The sequence below is a fragment of the Scyliorhinus canicula genome, chromosome 18 (genome assembly GCF_902713615.1).
Source record: "Scyliorhinus canicula chromosome 18, sScyCan1.1, whole genome shotgun sequence".
Classification (NCBI taxonomy): Eukaryota; Metazoa; Chordata; class Chondrichthyes; order Carcharhiniformes; family Scyliorhinidae; genus Scyliorhinus; species Scyliorhinus canicula.
In genome coordinates this window covers 29,590,842-29,605,951 of record NC_052163.1, presented here as the reverse complement: position 1 = coordinate 29,605,951, position 15,110 = coordinate 29,590,842, and the positions used below count along the sequence as shown (strand labels likewise).

General features: G+C 42.4%; 1 protein-coding gene across 2 annotated transcripts in view; it reads right to left on the bottom strand.

The window, feature by feature from the left end:
- gps1 (G protein pathway suppressor 1) overlaps positions 1-15,110 on the bottom strand; it is a 112,797-nt gene that overhangs the window by 19,227 nt on the left and 78,460 nt on the right. For both annotated transcript variants that reach the window (XM_038776877.1, XM_038776876.1), the window contains 4 exons: positions 13,788-13,893; positions 6,672-6,752; positions 5,239-5,376; positions 291-425 (listed from right to left, as the gene is read on the bottom strand). In XM_038776877.1, the coding sequence (XP_038632805.1) occupies positions 291-425; positions 5,239-5,376; positions 6,672-6,752; positions 13,788-13,893 (460 nt within the window). The remainder of the gene's footprint in view (positions 1-290; positions 426-5,238; positions 5,377-6,671; positions 6,753-13,787; positions 13,894-15,110) is intronic.

Below are 15,110 nucleotides of genomic sequence, written 5' to 3'. Positions count from 1 at the left end.
TGGTCCTGAAATTGCTGAACTCAATGTTGAGTCCAGAAAGTTGGGACGTGCCTAGTTGAATGATTAGGGGTGTTCCCCACATTATGCGGAGTGTCATTTGAACGCTGCTGGAATCAGAGGACAGAGGGGTTAGCCTGGGAGGATGGTGGAGAATAAAAATGACTGCCGACCAGTAACTCATGGTTATAATGCCTGCATTTAGTTTCCATTACAGCAATTCCACTACCAGTTAGGTAGACACTGAAAACTGCACTGTACCTTGATTTAGTTATCATTTAATGCCCAAGTACCTTAACATGGATTTGATTGCGCAGAATAGCAGCTCGGAGTATCATGGCTTTTGCTCTTCTTTGGAACTCTTTGCCCATCTGCAAGGATTTTTCAAATGTTGTGCTGCGTTGATCTACATCCCTGGCATACAGAATCTATGAACAATTAGAAAATAAATCAGTTCAAATATCCTCTTGACATTTTTGTTTCTGAATTAAAGATACTAGCCAACGATCTGTTCATCATCAATATTGTGTTGGGTGACAAAGTTTGTACATTAACTAACAGAAACACTGTACTATGGTTAAATGTTCAGGTACCATGCAGAACAGGTTACACTCTTGGTCATTTTCCATATTACACAGGCAGCACGCGGTGGTTAGCATTTCTGCCTATGGCGCGGAGGATCCGGGTTCGAATCCCGGCTCTGGGTCACTGTCCGTGTGGAGTTTGCATATTCTCCCCGTGTCTGCGTGGGTTTCACCTCCACAACCCAAAAGATGTGCAGGGTAGGTGGATTGGTCATGCGAAACTGCCCCTTAATTGGAAAAAATAATTGGGTACTCTAAATTTATTTTTATTTTTTTTTTACATATTACACAAATACAAATGAGAAATAAATATTTGAATTGACAGTAGTCTTCGTAAGGTACCCAATCAATATTAATTTGTCATTCAGTAGATGTCCAATACCATTGAGCGACTTCATTGAGAGAGGTATTGAAAAACAGAAAATATAGGAATCAAAAAAAAACATTTAACCCCTCCCGCTTGTATCTCAAGGCGTCATCTAATTATTTTTGGTGTTAGACTTGTATTAGTTGTTTGATGCTAAAATAACTAATTAAGATTTACCTTGCAGAGGCAAGTCAAAATCTTTCCTCCCCAAAAGTTGTAAAATATAATGTCATCCATCACATTCGAGTTGACTATGTTACATAATCAAACCATTTTAGAGAGCAGAGATTCCAAAAAGATGAACGTTGATGTTTGTAACACAATTTGGGATACATTTCCCCAAGTCCAAGAAGAATGTCATGTATTTGGATGCTCTTATGCATGGCAATTTGTGTCATCCTTTGGGAAAAGCTGTAATCTGCAGTGTAGTTCTCCCAAGTAAAATGAGATGTGTTCACTAAACTTCTTCAAATTGAAACGCTGTAGCACAGCCTCTAAAAATCAGCAGTTGGTTCATTTGGCAAATATTCAAAAATGAAAAAGTGTGATCAATTTCGGCAAGCTCTCTGCAATACCCGTGAACGCACATGAATTGTTGTAGTCGTTGCCCCACCCTTCATGTGGAGCAAATTCTGAATTACCAGCAAATATTATGAAGGGATGTTTGGCTGTGGAGGAGGTCATTAACATCCAACACAAATAACTGAATTATTTTAGAATCAGCTTGGATATTTTTTAAGTAAGAAGTTTTGTTAATTCACCTTAATAGTGCATGCATTAAGTGTTCTGTGCTCCTCTATCTTTCCACTTTGTATTTCCAGTGATAAACCATCTGAATCCCCTTTTGCTTATTCATCAACTGAAGATAATATTCCATTACTATTTACTCTCTTGAAACTTGACATAATTTTGAATAACTCAGAATTCCTGTCTTAATATGGTACATAAAAATACAGCTCCATGGAATCTATAACCGTACGTGACAAGAGTTCCATCGGGTTATTTCCATAGAAGAATCTATAGAATCGCTACAGTAGAGGAGGAGGCCATTCAGCCCATCATATCTGCATCAACCCTCCGAAAGAGCACTCTACCAAAGCCCAGTCCCCTGTCCTATCCCCATAACCCCACACTGACCATGGCCAATCCACCTAACCTGCACATCCTTGGACACCAAGGGGTAGTTTAGCATGGTCTGTCCACCTAACCTGCACATCTTGAACTGTGGCAGGAATCTAGAGCACCCGGCGGAAACCCACACAGACAAGGGAAGAACGTACAAACTCCACACAGTCGAGGTCAGAATCGACCCTGGGTCCCTGTCGGTGAGGCTGCAGTACTATACACTATGCTACCGTTTGTGGAACTTTTAACAGTTGGCTTGGATTGATATTGGCAGAGTCTCACAAAAGTGAATGCAGTTAAAGTAGCACGGTTTCACAGGATAACTGCTCCCGAGTCAGATCACGCGGGCAATTCTAATTCATTCACCCAGAAAATCAAACTGTTTCTTTAATGGCTATGGGGTTTTTGTTTCAGTGCTCTATTCAGTCCATTCCATTTATTAATCACTTTGAAAACTGCCCTGATATCAGCCCAAAATTTACACTTTGAATGTGTGCTCCTTTGTCCTATACTTGAAATTTAATTAAAGTAATATTTGGATTGATATTTTATATGCCATTAACTATCATATTTATGATAGTTAAGAAGAGGAACGTAGTGCTGATAAGAAAGAATATTGTCAAGGGGGTAGGTACTGTTCTCTGCAGCCATGGCAGGAGCTCGATGGTTGTGTGACTTGCCTTGATATTTCCCCACGGCTGGCAGAGAACCTTGAGCAGGATGAGTAGGGATCCAGTTGTAGTGGTAATATATTAGAATGACTAAAGGACTGGCTAGCAGTTTGGCAACAGAGTGTGGGTATAAATAGGAATTTTTCAAATTGTCAGGTAGTGAATAGTGGAGTACACAAGGATCAATGTTGGGACCTCAGCTACTTATAATCTATATTAATGACTTAAATAAAGAGTAATGTATATGATACATGGTTAACTGGTTAAATGGAAAGCTAAGCTGTGGGGAGAACACAGACACTGGAAAGAGATAGGGATGGTTTAAGTGAGTGGGCAGCAAGAAAGTAGATTAATTAATGCAGGAAATGGAAAGTTATTCACTTCTTAAAAATGTTTACTCTCCATATTTTCATCATTTTCACCATACAAACAGGAAACATAAAGAGAAACACCCCTACCAATATGCAATCTGAAGCATTAAAAACAAAAAGCAAACAACAAGCCGAACAACCCCCCCCCCCCCTTAATGTTCAAGGACAATGAACTACCGAAAGTACATGATAAATAAACCCATGAATTGTAGAACTTTTCCTCCACCCCAACAGGACCCACCTGCGGGCAATCAGCGAGGCCAAGACTTAAAGGTCTGTCACCGCACCCTCCTGCAACTCAGGCCGGTCCGACACCCCGTAAATGGCCTCAAGTGGACCCGGCTCCATGTACCCCGCAGGTGATGTTAAATATCTCCCTCCTTTCCAGCTTCGGGCAGGACCAAAACATATGCACGTGGTTTGTGGGGCCCCTCCCACAGATATCATCCCCCCCCCCCACAAAGAGCCGGCTCATCCTTGCTTTTGTGAGGTGTGCCCTACACACGGCCTTTAATTGTATCAGCCCCAACCTTGCGCATCAGCTTGAGGCATTCACCCTTCACAGCACCTCATATCACAGGTCCTCTTCCATCGCCTCCTCCAGCTCTTCCTCCCATCTAGCCTTAATCCCCTCCATGGACACCCTATCCTCCTCCAAAATCCTCCCACAGATCGCCAATAAACTCCCCCGCCAACAGTACCGTCTCCAACAGCAAGGAGGCCGGTGCTATCGGGTACTCCTTCCTCGCAAAATCTCAGACTTGTAGGTACCTAAACCCTTCCTCCTGCGGCAACATGTACTTATCTCCCAACTCCTCCAGCCTCGCAAATCGTCCCCCCAGGAACAGATCCTTCACTGCCCTAATTCCCCTCTCCTCCCACCTCTGAAACCTCGCAACCAGCCTCCCCGGCTTGAACCTACGATTCCCCCAAACTGGCATCCCAACCCCCCCCGACTTAAGTGCTGTCTAAACTGCCTCTAGATCTTCAAAGTTGGCACCACCACCAGGCGCACCGAATACTTCCCGGGGCCATCGGGAGCGACGATGTTGCCAGCATCCTCAATACCGATCCCCTACACGAGACCACCTCCCCCCTCCCCCATTTTCTCTAGAACTTAGAAGAATGAGAGGCCATCTCATTGAAACTTGCAAGATTCTGAAGGGGCTTGCAAAGTAGATGCTGAGATGTTGCTTCTGCTATCGAGGAAACTAAAATGCAGGGGCACAGTCTCCAGATAAAGGGCTGATCATACAGGGCTGAGATGGGGAGAAATTACTTAATTCAAAGGAATCTTTAGAATTCTCTGCCCGAGAGGGTTGTAGATTCTCTATCATTGAATATATTGAAGACTGGTGGCCTCTTAGGGAATCAAGGAATATGAGAAATGGGCTAGAAGCTCAAGATCAACTATGGGTGGCCGGCTCGAAGGGCCATATGGTCTAACAGTTAATTTCTAGAATGCAATTACAGAAAATAGAATCTTTATGGGTCTTTTAGAACACAAGAATGGAAAAGTGAATTATAATATTCTAATGCTCATTCATTGTGCTAGCTATAATTCAGCAAGTAATTATTCCAATTACCTAGAACTCTAAGATCCACTGCAGATTTATTAAATGGGAAACAACTATTTCAAGCTTTGCTCATTGACACTGCAGTCAAGTTCACATATTCTGGGGCACTGCATCAGTTAGGCTAGGCAGTTAGCCAGAATAAATGCAAGAAATAGGAATAGATTAGATAAAGACAGTCAAGTCTTGTCGTGTGCCATTTTGAATTCCCACAGAGAACAGGATGGAGAACAGAAAGATCATAAAAATATCATAATTTTTCCAATATAAAAAACTTATCACTAATACCGCAAAATAAACTTAACTTTAGCAATACCTATTCCACATTCTCAAACCAAATCCAGAGAAGAGATGGTAATGGGAGGACAATCCATCTGAATTATTACAGGTGAAGTCAGAAATTGCACAAACCCTAAACGCAATTAATGCCATAGAGTTTTTCCATTGGTGTAAACATACAAAATCAGTACTGGACTCATCAAGCAATCTTGAATATTCTGCATCTCCTATGAATACTCATATAAAATGGAGGTGACAGCAAAGACTTACCTTGCTATGTGAATCAATTCTACCATTGATTAATCCCTCCAGGATAAGGTGTGTTAACTCATCCTCCAGTGCACCCACTGTGGTGTTGAAAGAAATGGCCATCTTGTTCATGTCAGCAGAAACATATGGGCTGAAATACTAAAAACACACAATGGCTTTTAAGCAGGGTTGGTAAAATCCAGCATTCTAAAATGACAGATTTTCTAGTAAGGTAACATTTAGGCATTTTTGCACGATTTCACACTCAGCACCAAAGTGACAGTGATCACCTGACCTCGAGGAACGGTTCTAACAAGCTCTGAATTTCCCCTTTCCTAAGTCAAGTGGATCTCCAGGCATCTAGCACCATGATGTAATCAAGCAGGACGGATGGCCAATTAGATTCAAGTATTCCCATGGACAGAAATAAGGTAGAAATTGAAATATCATAAAGAAACATTTTATCATATGGGAGAAATTTAGTATTCCACAAATATAAAATTGGTTTCTCAGGAACAGTGTGAATGTTCAGCAGTAATTATGATTGGAACATGCTGTTACACCTCATTCAATAAGGTGTTAACTTTCTCAAGGTTTTCTTTTTACAGCCAGAAAACTTGCAAAAGTTCTCAGCAGTTCAGTGATTTCTACATTATAGGAGTCTGGGAGGATTCCAGAACCCTCGGAGGAAGCATAAAATCACTAATGGCAACTTCTGATTTCTGCATTTAACTGCACATCTGCAGATTTCCACTGGAAACTCTATTGGTTATTCTCCTAAATGTTCTAAATCTATCCTTTCAATAATTCTATTGTTCTACTTCTTGAGATTCAGCATGCCCCACAATTACTGAAAGTCTAAACTATGATTTCAGAATTACATTGAGAAATCTGGTAGTTACCCATTTCACTATCTTTAGAAGTACAAGAAACTGCTCTGCGCTAAATGTTTCACAAATGTTGTGAATGGAAATAAACCAACATATGAAACTAAACACCGTGGTGATATCACGGACTGCTCCTCAGCATGGTTGTTTATTTGTTCAAATCAACATTTATTCCATTTGGAAAACCTAGATGAAGACACATGGTCTGTGGTACAGGTTGCTACCAAGATTTAAAAGAAGAGGATGAGGTAAACCAGGAAGTAGTCATGAGGTGAAAAGTTTAAAAGCCTGAAGATTGGAGGACGAAGGAAACTATGTTCCCAACTATCGTCTAATTTTATTATCTATGAAGGCAAGTAATAGAATTTATTACAATCTAATTTTGTAGAGATTTTAAAAATTACATTTCACAATTTAAACAATCTACGAAAATTCAAATCAGAATATAAAAAATAGGACTTATTGAAAATAATTGCTTATAAAAAAAGTCAAAACTGAAAGCAAAATATTTCATTTGAAAAATGAGTCTTAGGTACAAAGCAGCACTTTAGTATCTTCTCCACATACCTGAATGAGGGCTCTGTTCCTGATTTGTGTGTAGAGTGTCTTGACATGTGGAGCTAGATACATGTCCAATAGAAGGTTGTCCTGTGATAAGGGAGGGGAGGAGTAGCAAAAGAGAGGACATGTGAGAGGAAAAAAAAGACGTGCAATCGATGAGCAAATAAGCTACCATTGCTGTATGCAGCAATGTTGCACGAAAACCTTCTTCTAAAGACTTGTGAAAAGATATAACATGGAAAACCATTGGGAAAATCTATTTATTCATGAGATTTTCATCTTGAAACACAACTATATTCCTGGTACCTTTATGCCATAACAAGTGAGTATAAAAAGTGTTTTTATTTGGAGGAAAAGATCAACTGAGAATCAACATAAAATAAGTGAAAGTCAGGGTCATTATAATAAAGTAATATAAGTAAACAAAGTAGGGTGTGGGAAGTAAAGTTAGAGTAAGGGAGGTAAGGTAAAAGTATTCTCAGAATCCCTACAGTGCAGAGAGAGACTATTCAGCCCATCGAGACTGCACCAACCATTTGGAAGAACAACCTGCATAGATCCTATCCCTGCAACCTTTGGACACTTAAGGTCAATTTAGCATGGCCAATCCATCTCACCGACGCACCTTTGGACTGTGGGAGGAAACCGGAGCACCCGGACGAAACCCACGCAGATCTCGTCCGAGGCAATGACAAGGATGTCAATTTGGTTGTTTTTAATATGACGGGCACCTTGATTCACAAGGCAAAGATTACGAGGACTTTAAACTTCAAAGTGCAAACGACTGCATGTGAATGTGCAAACTCCACACAGTCACCCGAGGTTGGAATCAAACCCGGATTCCCCGGCACTGTGAGGCAGCAGTGCTAACCACTGTGCCAACCCCAATATAGCATAATTTGTTAAAAAGGGTGTAAATAAGGGCATTGGGAGTAGTCATGGCAGGAGAGCTTACACCTGCCCCTCCCCCCCCCCCTCCCCCCCTGTGGCCATCTGACAGATATACTGTTTTGGATACTGTTGAGGGAGGTGACCGTGTAGGGGAAAGTAGTGGCAACCAACTTCATGGCACCATGGGTGTGCCTGCTGCACAAGAGGGGATGTGAAAGAACGCCAGGGCTACAGGGTGGGGGATTCAATTATAAGGGGAACAGATAGGTGTTTCTGTGGCCCCAAAAGAGACTCCAGGGTGGTATTTGCCTCCCTGGTGCCGGGGATGTCACTGAATGGCTGCAGGGCACACTGAAGGGGAAGGGCAAACAGACAGATATCATGGTACACATTGGTACCAATAATATAGGCAGAAAAGGGATGAGGTCCTGCAAGCAGAATTTAGGGAGCTAGGAAGCAGATTAAAAAACAGGACCCAGAAGGTAGAAAACAAAGGATTACGTACGGTGCCACGTGCTACTGAGTATAAAAATAGAAGGTTAGTCCAGATGAATGTGTGGCTGGAGAAATGGTGCACGAGGGAGGGCTTTAGATTTCTGGCACATTGGGACCTGTACAATGTGGACGGTTTGCACCTGAACCGAAATGGGACCAGTGTCCTTCCAGGGAGGTTTGCCAGTGCTGTTGGAGAAGGTTTAAAACTACCTTGGCAGGGGGCTGGGATCCCGAGAGAAGGTTCAGCAGGGATAGATGCACAATCAAAACTAGACGAGACATAAAGTGAGTCAGGAAGGCGCAGAATGTCTAGACCAGTTAAGTCACAAGGGAGTTTGGCAAGATTGGATAACATTTATCTTAATGCAAGGAGTTTTGATGAAGAGAATTGAGGGCACAAATTAAAACATGAGGGTATGATGCCATTGCTGTCACTGAGACATGTTTGAGAGAGGGGCAGGACTGGCAGCTCAATATTCCAGGATACAGGATCTTCAGGCGAGATAGGGAAGGAGGTAAAAGAGGAGGGAGCGTCACAATTTTGGTCAGTGATCAATTACAGCAGTAAAGAGGCAATAGCTTAGAAAGCTCTTCAACTGAAGTCATATGGGTAGAACTTAAAAACCAAAAAGGAGCAATCACATTGCTGGAAGTGTTCTGCAGACCACAAACAGTCCAAGCGAAATAGAGCAGCAGATATGAAGGTGAATTTCTGAGAAGTATAAAAGTAATAGGGTGATGATAATGGAGGATTTCAACTTCCCCAAGATTAACTGGGGTAACCATAGTGTAAGAGGGAGCGGAATTCTTAAAATGCATCCAAGAGAACTTTAAAAAAAAAAAGTATTTTATTATAAACTTATATCAAAGTAGGTTACAGCAAGTAAACACCCCGGGAAACATATTTCCCAACAATCAACTATACAGTCTGTACAGATTTTTCTCCTTCCCCCCCCACCCAAACGACAAATAGCTCCTCCAACTCGGTCACAAACATCCCCCATCTTTTTTCAAACTCCCCCGCTGAGCCCCTTAACTCATACTTTATCTTCTCTAATGCAGGAAGTCGTACAGGCCACCCAACCAAACACCTATCCCCAGTGGCGATGCAGAGCACCACTCCAGCAAAATTCACCGCCATGCAATCAGAGAGGCGAAGGCCAAGACATCAGCCTTCCTCCTCTGCATGAGCTCCAGCTTCTCTGAAACCCCAAATATCACCATCCTCTGGGTCCACCTCCTCCTCCACTATCCTGGCTAAGACTGCTAACACTCCCGCCCAGGATCTTCCCAATTTTTCGCAACCCCAAAACACGTGCGCATGATTCACTGACCCCCACCCACACCTCTCACACTCATCTGCTACCTGAAAGAACCCACTCAGTCTCGCCCGAGTCATATGAACCCTGTGCACCACCTTAAACTGTATCAGGTTCATCCTTGCACAACCAGGAGAACTTTATCAGCCAGTACGTAGAAGGTCCTATAAGAGAGGGGGCTCTCTGGACTTAATTTTAGATAACAAAGCCAGGCAATTGGTTGCCGTATCAGTTGGGAAGCATTTTGCAGGCAGTGATCATAACTCCATTAGATTTAAGACGTTATGGAAAAGGACAAGGATGAGATCAAAGTTCCAAACTGGGGGAAGCTGATTTTAATAAGATCAGGGGTGAAATTCTCCGACCCCCCGCAGGGTCGGAAAATCGCCCGGGACCGGTGAAAATCCTGCCCTCGCCGGAATTCTCCCCCACCCGGGAATTAGCAGGGGCGGGAATCGTGCCGCGCCGATTGGCGAGCCGCCTGCGGCGATTCTCCAGCCCGCGATGGGCCGAAGTCCCGCCGCTGAGAGGCCTCTCCCGCCACCGTGGTTTCAACCACCTCTGATGGCGGCAGGATTGGCGGCGCAATCGGGCCCCCGAGGTCCGGGGGTTGGGCGCGGGGCGGCAGCTGACGCACTGGCGCATGCGCGAACCGGCGAAGGCCTTCCGGACAGCCCCGATGCCGGCCGGCGGGCATCAACCACTCCAGCCCGGGCCTAGCCCCTAATGGTGCGGAGAATTCCCCGCCGGGTAGGGGTGAATCCCTGCCCAGATATGATTTGGCCAGACTGGACTGGGAGCAGACACCTTTAGGGAAATCTGTGACAGAACAGTGGAAACGCATTCAAGAAGAAAACAGGGAAGTGCAGGGCTAACACGTTCCAATCAAGAAAAAGGATGGGACCAACAAATCCAGTGAGCCTTGGATATCGACAGATATACAGCATTGGCTAAGGAGAAAAGGGGAGGCTTTTATTGCAGATATTGAGGGCTCAAAAGAGCAGAAGCCCCAGAGGCGTATAAAATGTGCAAAAGGGAACTTGAAAAGGAAATTAGGAGAGCAGTAAGGATTCATGAAAGGATACTGGTAGGTAAAATAAATGAAAATCCAAAGTTGTTTTACATGTACATTAAGGGTAAAAGGATAACTAGGGGAAGAGAAGGAACCATTAAGGATCACAAGTGGTAATTTGTGTGTTGAGCCGCAAGACATAGATAGGGTTCTAAATGAATACTTTGTGCCAGTTTTCACTCGTGAGAGGGATGGTGTGGGGATAGGAATCAGGGTGAAGGACTGTCATAAAATTAAAGAGATTAACATAGAGAGGTTTTGAGTGGTCTGGCATGCTTAAAAGTGGACAAAACTCCAGACCAGATGAAAATGTATCCCAGGCTGCTGAGTGAGGGAAGGGGGGGAATTAGCAGGGGCACTGGCAATAATTTTCAATTCCTCTCTGGCCACAGGAGAGGTGCCGAGGACTGGAGGATAGCCAATGTGGTACCATTATTTAAGAAGAAAGGAAGAGATAAACTAGGAAACTACAGGCCAGTCAGTCTAACCTCAGTGGTGGGGGAACTATCGTAAGCAATTCCGAGACACAGGATTCATATGGAGAGGCAGGGATTAATCAAGAACAGTCAGCATGATATTGTTAAGGGGAGGTCATGTCTGACCAACTTATTTGAATTTTTTGAAGAGGTGACCAGGTGTGTAGATGAGGGAAATGCATTTAACGTCATCTACTTGGACTTCAGCAAGGCTTTTGATAAGGTCACACATAGGAGACAGATAACAAATGTAAGAGCCCATGGGATCCAAGGAAATTTGGAAAAGTGGATCCAGAATTGGCTGTGGCGCAGGAAGCAGAGGGCAATGGTGGAGGGGTGTTTTTCCGACTGAAACCAGTGTACAGTGGGGTTCCGCTAGGATCAGTGTTGGGGCCCTTGCTGTTTGTGGATCATATAAATGATTTAGACATGAATGCAGGAGGGTTGATCAGTAAGGTGGCAGGTGATACAAAATTTTTGGAGTGGTAAATAGTGAGGAGAATTGCCTTAGAGTACAAGAGGATATAGATGGGCTGATCAGTGGCAAATATAATTCAATCCAGGGAAGTGCGAGGTGATGCACTTGAGCACAACAAACAAGGCACGGGTATATATGATAAAAGGCAGGACCCTGGGAAGCACCGAGGGTCAGAGGGACCTTGGTGTTCATGCACACCAGTCCCTTAAGATAGCACAGCAGGTGGATACAGTTAAAAGACATGTGGTATACTTGCCTTCATTAGCCGAGGCATAAAGTTTAAGTGCAGGAAGATTGTGCTGGAACTGTATAAAACTTTGGCACGGCCACAGTTCGAGTATTGTGTGCAGTTCTGGAATCCACATTATAGGAGGGATGTGCTAAGTGTGCAGAGGAGATTTACCAGGATGTTGCCTGGGCTGGAGAGTTTCAGCTATGAAGAGAGATTGGATAGACTGGTGTTATTTTTCTTGGAGCAGAGGAGACGGAGGGGGGACATGATCAAGATGTATAAAATTATGAGGGGTATAGATAGTGCGTACAGGAAGAAACTTTTCGCCTTGGCAGAGGGACCTGGGGCATAGATTTACGGCAAGAGGCAGGACGTTTAGAGGGGATGTGAGGAAAACGTTTTCACCCAGAGGGTGGTGGGAGTCTGGAACTCACTGCCTAAAAGGGCAGTGGAGGCAGAGACCCTCATAACATTTACAAAGTATTTAGATGTGCACTTGCAATGCCAAGGTATACACGGCTATGGACAAGTGCTGAAAAATGGGATTAGAATAGTTCGGTGGTTATTTTGACTGGCACATACGTGATGGGCTGATGGGCCTTTCTGTGCTGCTGACCTCTATGACCTTTAATAAAATATCTCAAGATGCTTCACAAGAACTTTCTAAAGTGGAGACGTTGAGGAAGGAAATTCCAGAGCTTAAGGCTTTTGCAGCTGAAGAGATGGCCACCAATGGTGGAGCAATTATAATCAGCGATGTTCAAGCGATGACCAGTTTTCTTGAAGGGTTGTGGGGCTGGAGGAAATTACAGAGATAAAAAGGTGAGGGCATGGAGGGATTTGAAAAGGCTGATATAATTGTTAAAAAACTGTAAAAATAAGGTCGTTTGACTGGAAACCAATTGAGATCAGCAAGCACAATACAACCTGAAAGGACACAGGCAGCAGAGTTTTGGCTGATCTCAAATTTATAGTATGTGAAATGTGATGCGCCAGTCAGGAGTGTATTGGAATAGTCCAGCTTAGAGTTTACAAATGTATGGATGGGGATTTCAGCAGCAGATGAGCTGAAGAAAATTTGAATTTGGCAATGTTACAGTAGAAAAAGACAGGATTTTGTGATTGTGCAGATATATGCTTCATACAGAAACTATAGCTTTTTTTTAAAGAAAGGACAAAGTTATAAAATTAAATCCAATAGGATTTTTTTTAAAAATCAATTTTTCCTATAAGAAACCTGAAAAGTTATGCAAATATAAACATTCAGAATTACGATAAAATCTAGAGATTAACAGCAAAATAGAAATGATGTGAAGAATCATAGAATTTACAGTGCAGAGGGAGGCCATTCGGCCCATCGAGTCTGCACCGGCCCTTGGAAAGAACACCCTACGCAAGCCCTCACATCCACCCGATCTCCGCACCCCCACTTAACCTTTTTTGGACACTAAGGGCAATTTGGCATTGCCACTCCACCTAACCCACACATCTTTGGACTGTGGGAGGAAAGCGGAGCACCCATGCAGTCACGGGGAGAATGTGCAGACTCCACACAGACAGTCACCCAAGCCAGGAATCGAACCTGGGACACTGGAGCTGTGAAACAATTGTGCTAGCCACTGTGCTACCGTGCTGCCCCCATGCTCAGGATGAGCTGATTTGAAGAACGGTCAACATATCTTAGGTGGAGTAAAGAAAGTGAATGTTTTTAATATATTGAATTATAATACAAATATGACAACCCAAATGTGAACATAATATTGTCAACATGAACAAGTACCAACAGAAGAAAAACTGGAGATATATAAATTTTGCTAAAAAATTCCTTTTATAAGGCTCCAAAATCAATTTCCATAGATATCTGTTATTCACCAATATTGAATGAACCATGTAACATTGCAACATACATAATTGACTGTAGCTTCACATATTCAAATATATAATACTATTTGTTTAATTTATCCATGCGCAAATGTATATCTCAACATCTGCATGAAAGTGTTCATTTATAACCAAAAGAAAATATGTAGATATTAGATGTGCATAAATAACATGTGAATGAAGATAATTTATAAGATAGATCATAAGGCACCCACTCTTGGATCATCCAACTTTTGTAACAAAAAATAATTTTCTGATGTAGTCAGATTCTGACCTACCTTCATTTCATCTAACATTTTCAAACAGGAAGCATATTTTGATTCATAAAATTTGAAGATGATGTCTCGAACTTGAGGCTCCAATTCAAGGAATAATTTAAAAGAGCTTGCAGTGGAGAAAAATAAATGTTACAGTCAGAGGATGCTCTAAAGATGAATCAGTTTACTAACAATGCAATATCCAGTTACAAATGTATTTTTTCAATTTGCAATAACAATGGTACAGAATAGTGGAGTTTTCTTATTCACATAGAATAAGAAATATCAGCTGTATCATTTTACCCTCTTCTATTTTTTCTTCCTTTTCAGGTTGCCTCAGGTATGGAACATTTTTCAGATCAAAGGAGGTACAGGAGACTTCTGGGATTTAGTACACCACTTTTCAGCCATAGGCAAGGAGATGTGCAAAATTCCAGACTGCCTTTTATTCCACAAAAAAATTAACCCATGTTAATATAAACAAGGAAATTCAGAAGTTCAAGTCTGTTTTTAAATATTGAAATGTTTGGTAATTTTGATAATTTTTTCATTTTGCCACATGTTATTGCAGGGATACAAGAGAGGTCTGTGGAGGCACACAACTCCTGTATGTCAAGAGGTATGCATGCTTATATCCCCTGGGTTAAACTACAAGCGGATATCAGGCAGCATGGGCGCATCATCATTAATTCAGGATACTCAAAACTGCTTAGAAGAATGATTAGCCTCACTGTACTCAGAATATTTACAGCAATGTATTTTGTTTTCAGGTCACAACCCTCTAACACAAGAGTTGAGAGTTGTACCACTAAATAGTGCAAAAAGTTAATGAGATGGCTCAGACTCAGAAAATAAACTATGATCAAAGGCTTGGAAGTACAATCAACCATCTGCAATGCATGACCAAAAGCAATGAAGGCCATTGCTGCGGTCAGCTTTAAGTTAGTCATATGGTGAGTTAGCACCCTGTTTGCTTTCGGACAAGTGACATTTTCTTTGAATGACTCATAGTCTGCAGGATAGTAAAAGTGAATTAACTTTATTCAGTTGTACAATGGTAGTGGTGCAAGTGTTTAATGTTTTGCTGGTGCACATACACATCTTGTGTTTTGTGATTTGCTTTGTGCTAGTTAGTTTGCGCGTACTATTAGAAAGTTTGTTTGTAAAACACAATTTTAAAATGACTCATGATGATTCAAGCATTTAGGAATGTTTCGGAGAGACGATCAGGCACTGGGTAAGAGTTTCCTTGCATATGTCCCTAATTTAAGTAGTTAAAGGGCAGCACGGTGGCCTAGTGGTTAGCACAACCGCCTCACAGCGCTGAGGTCCCAGGTTCGATCC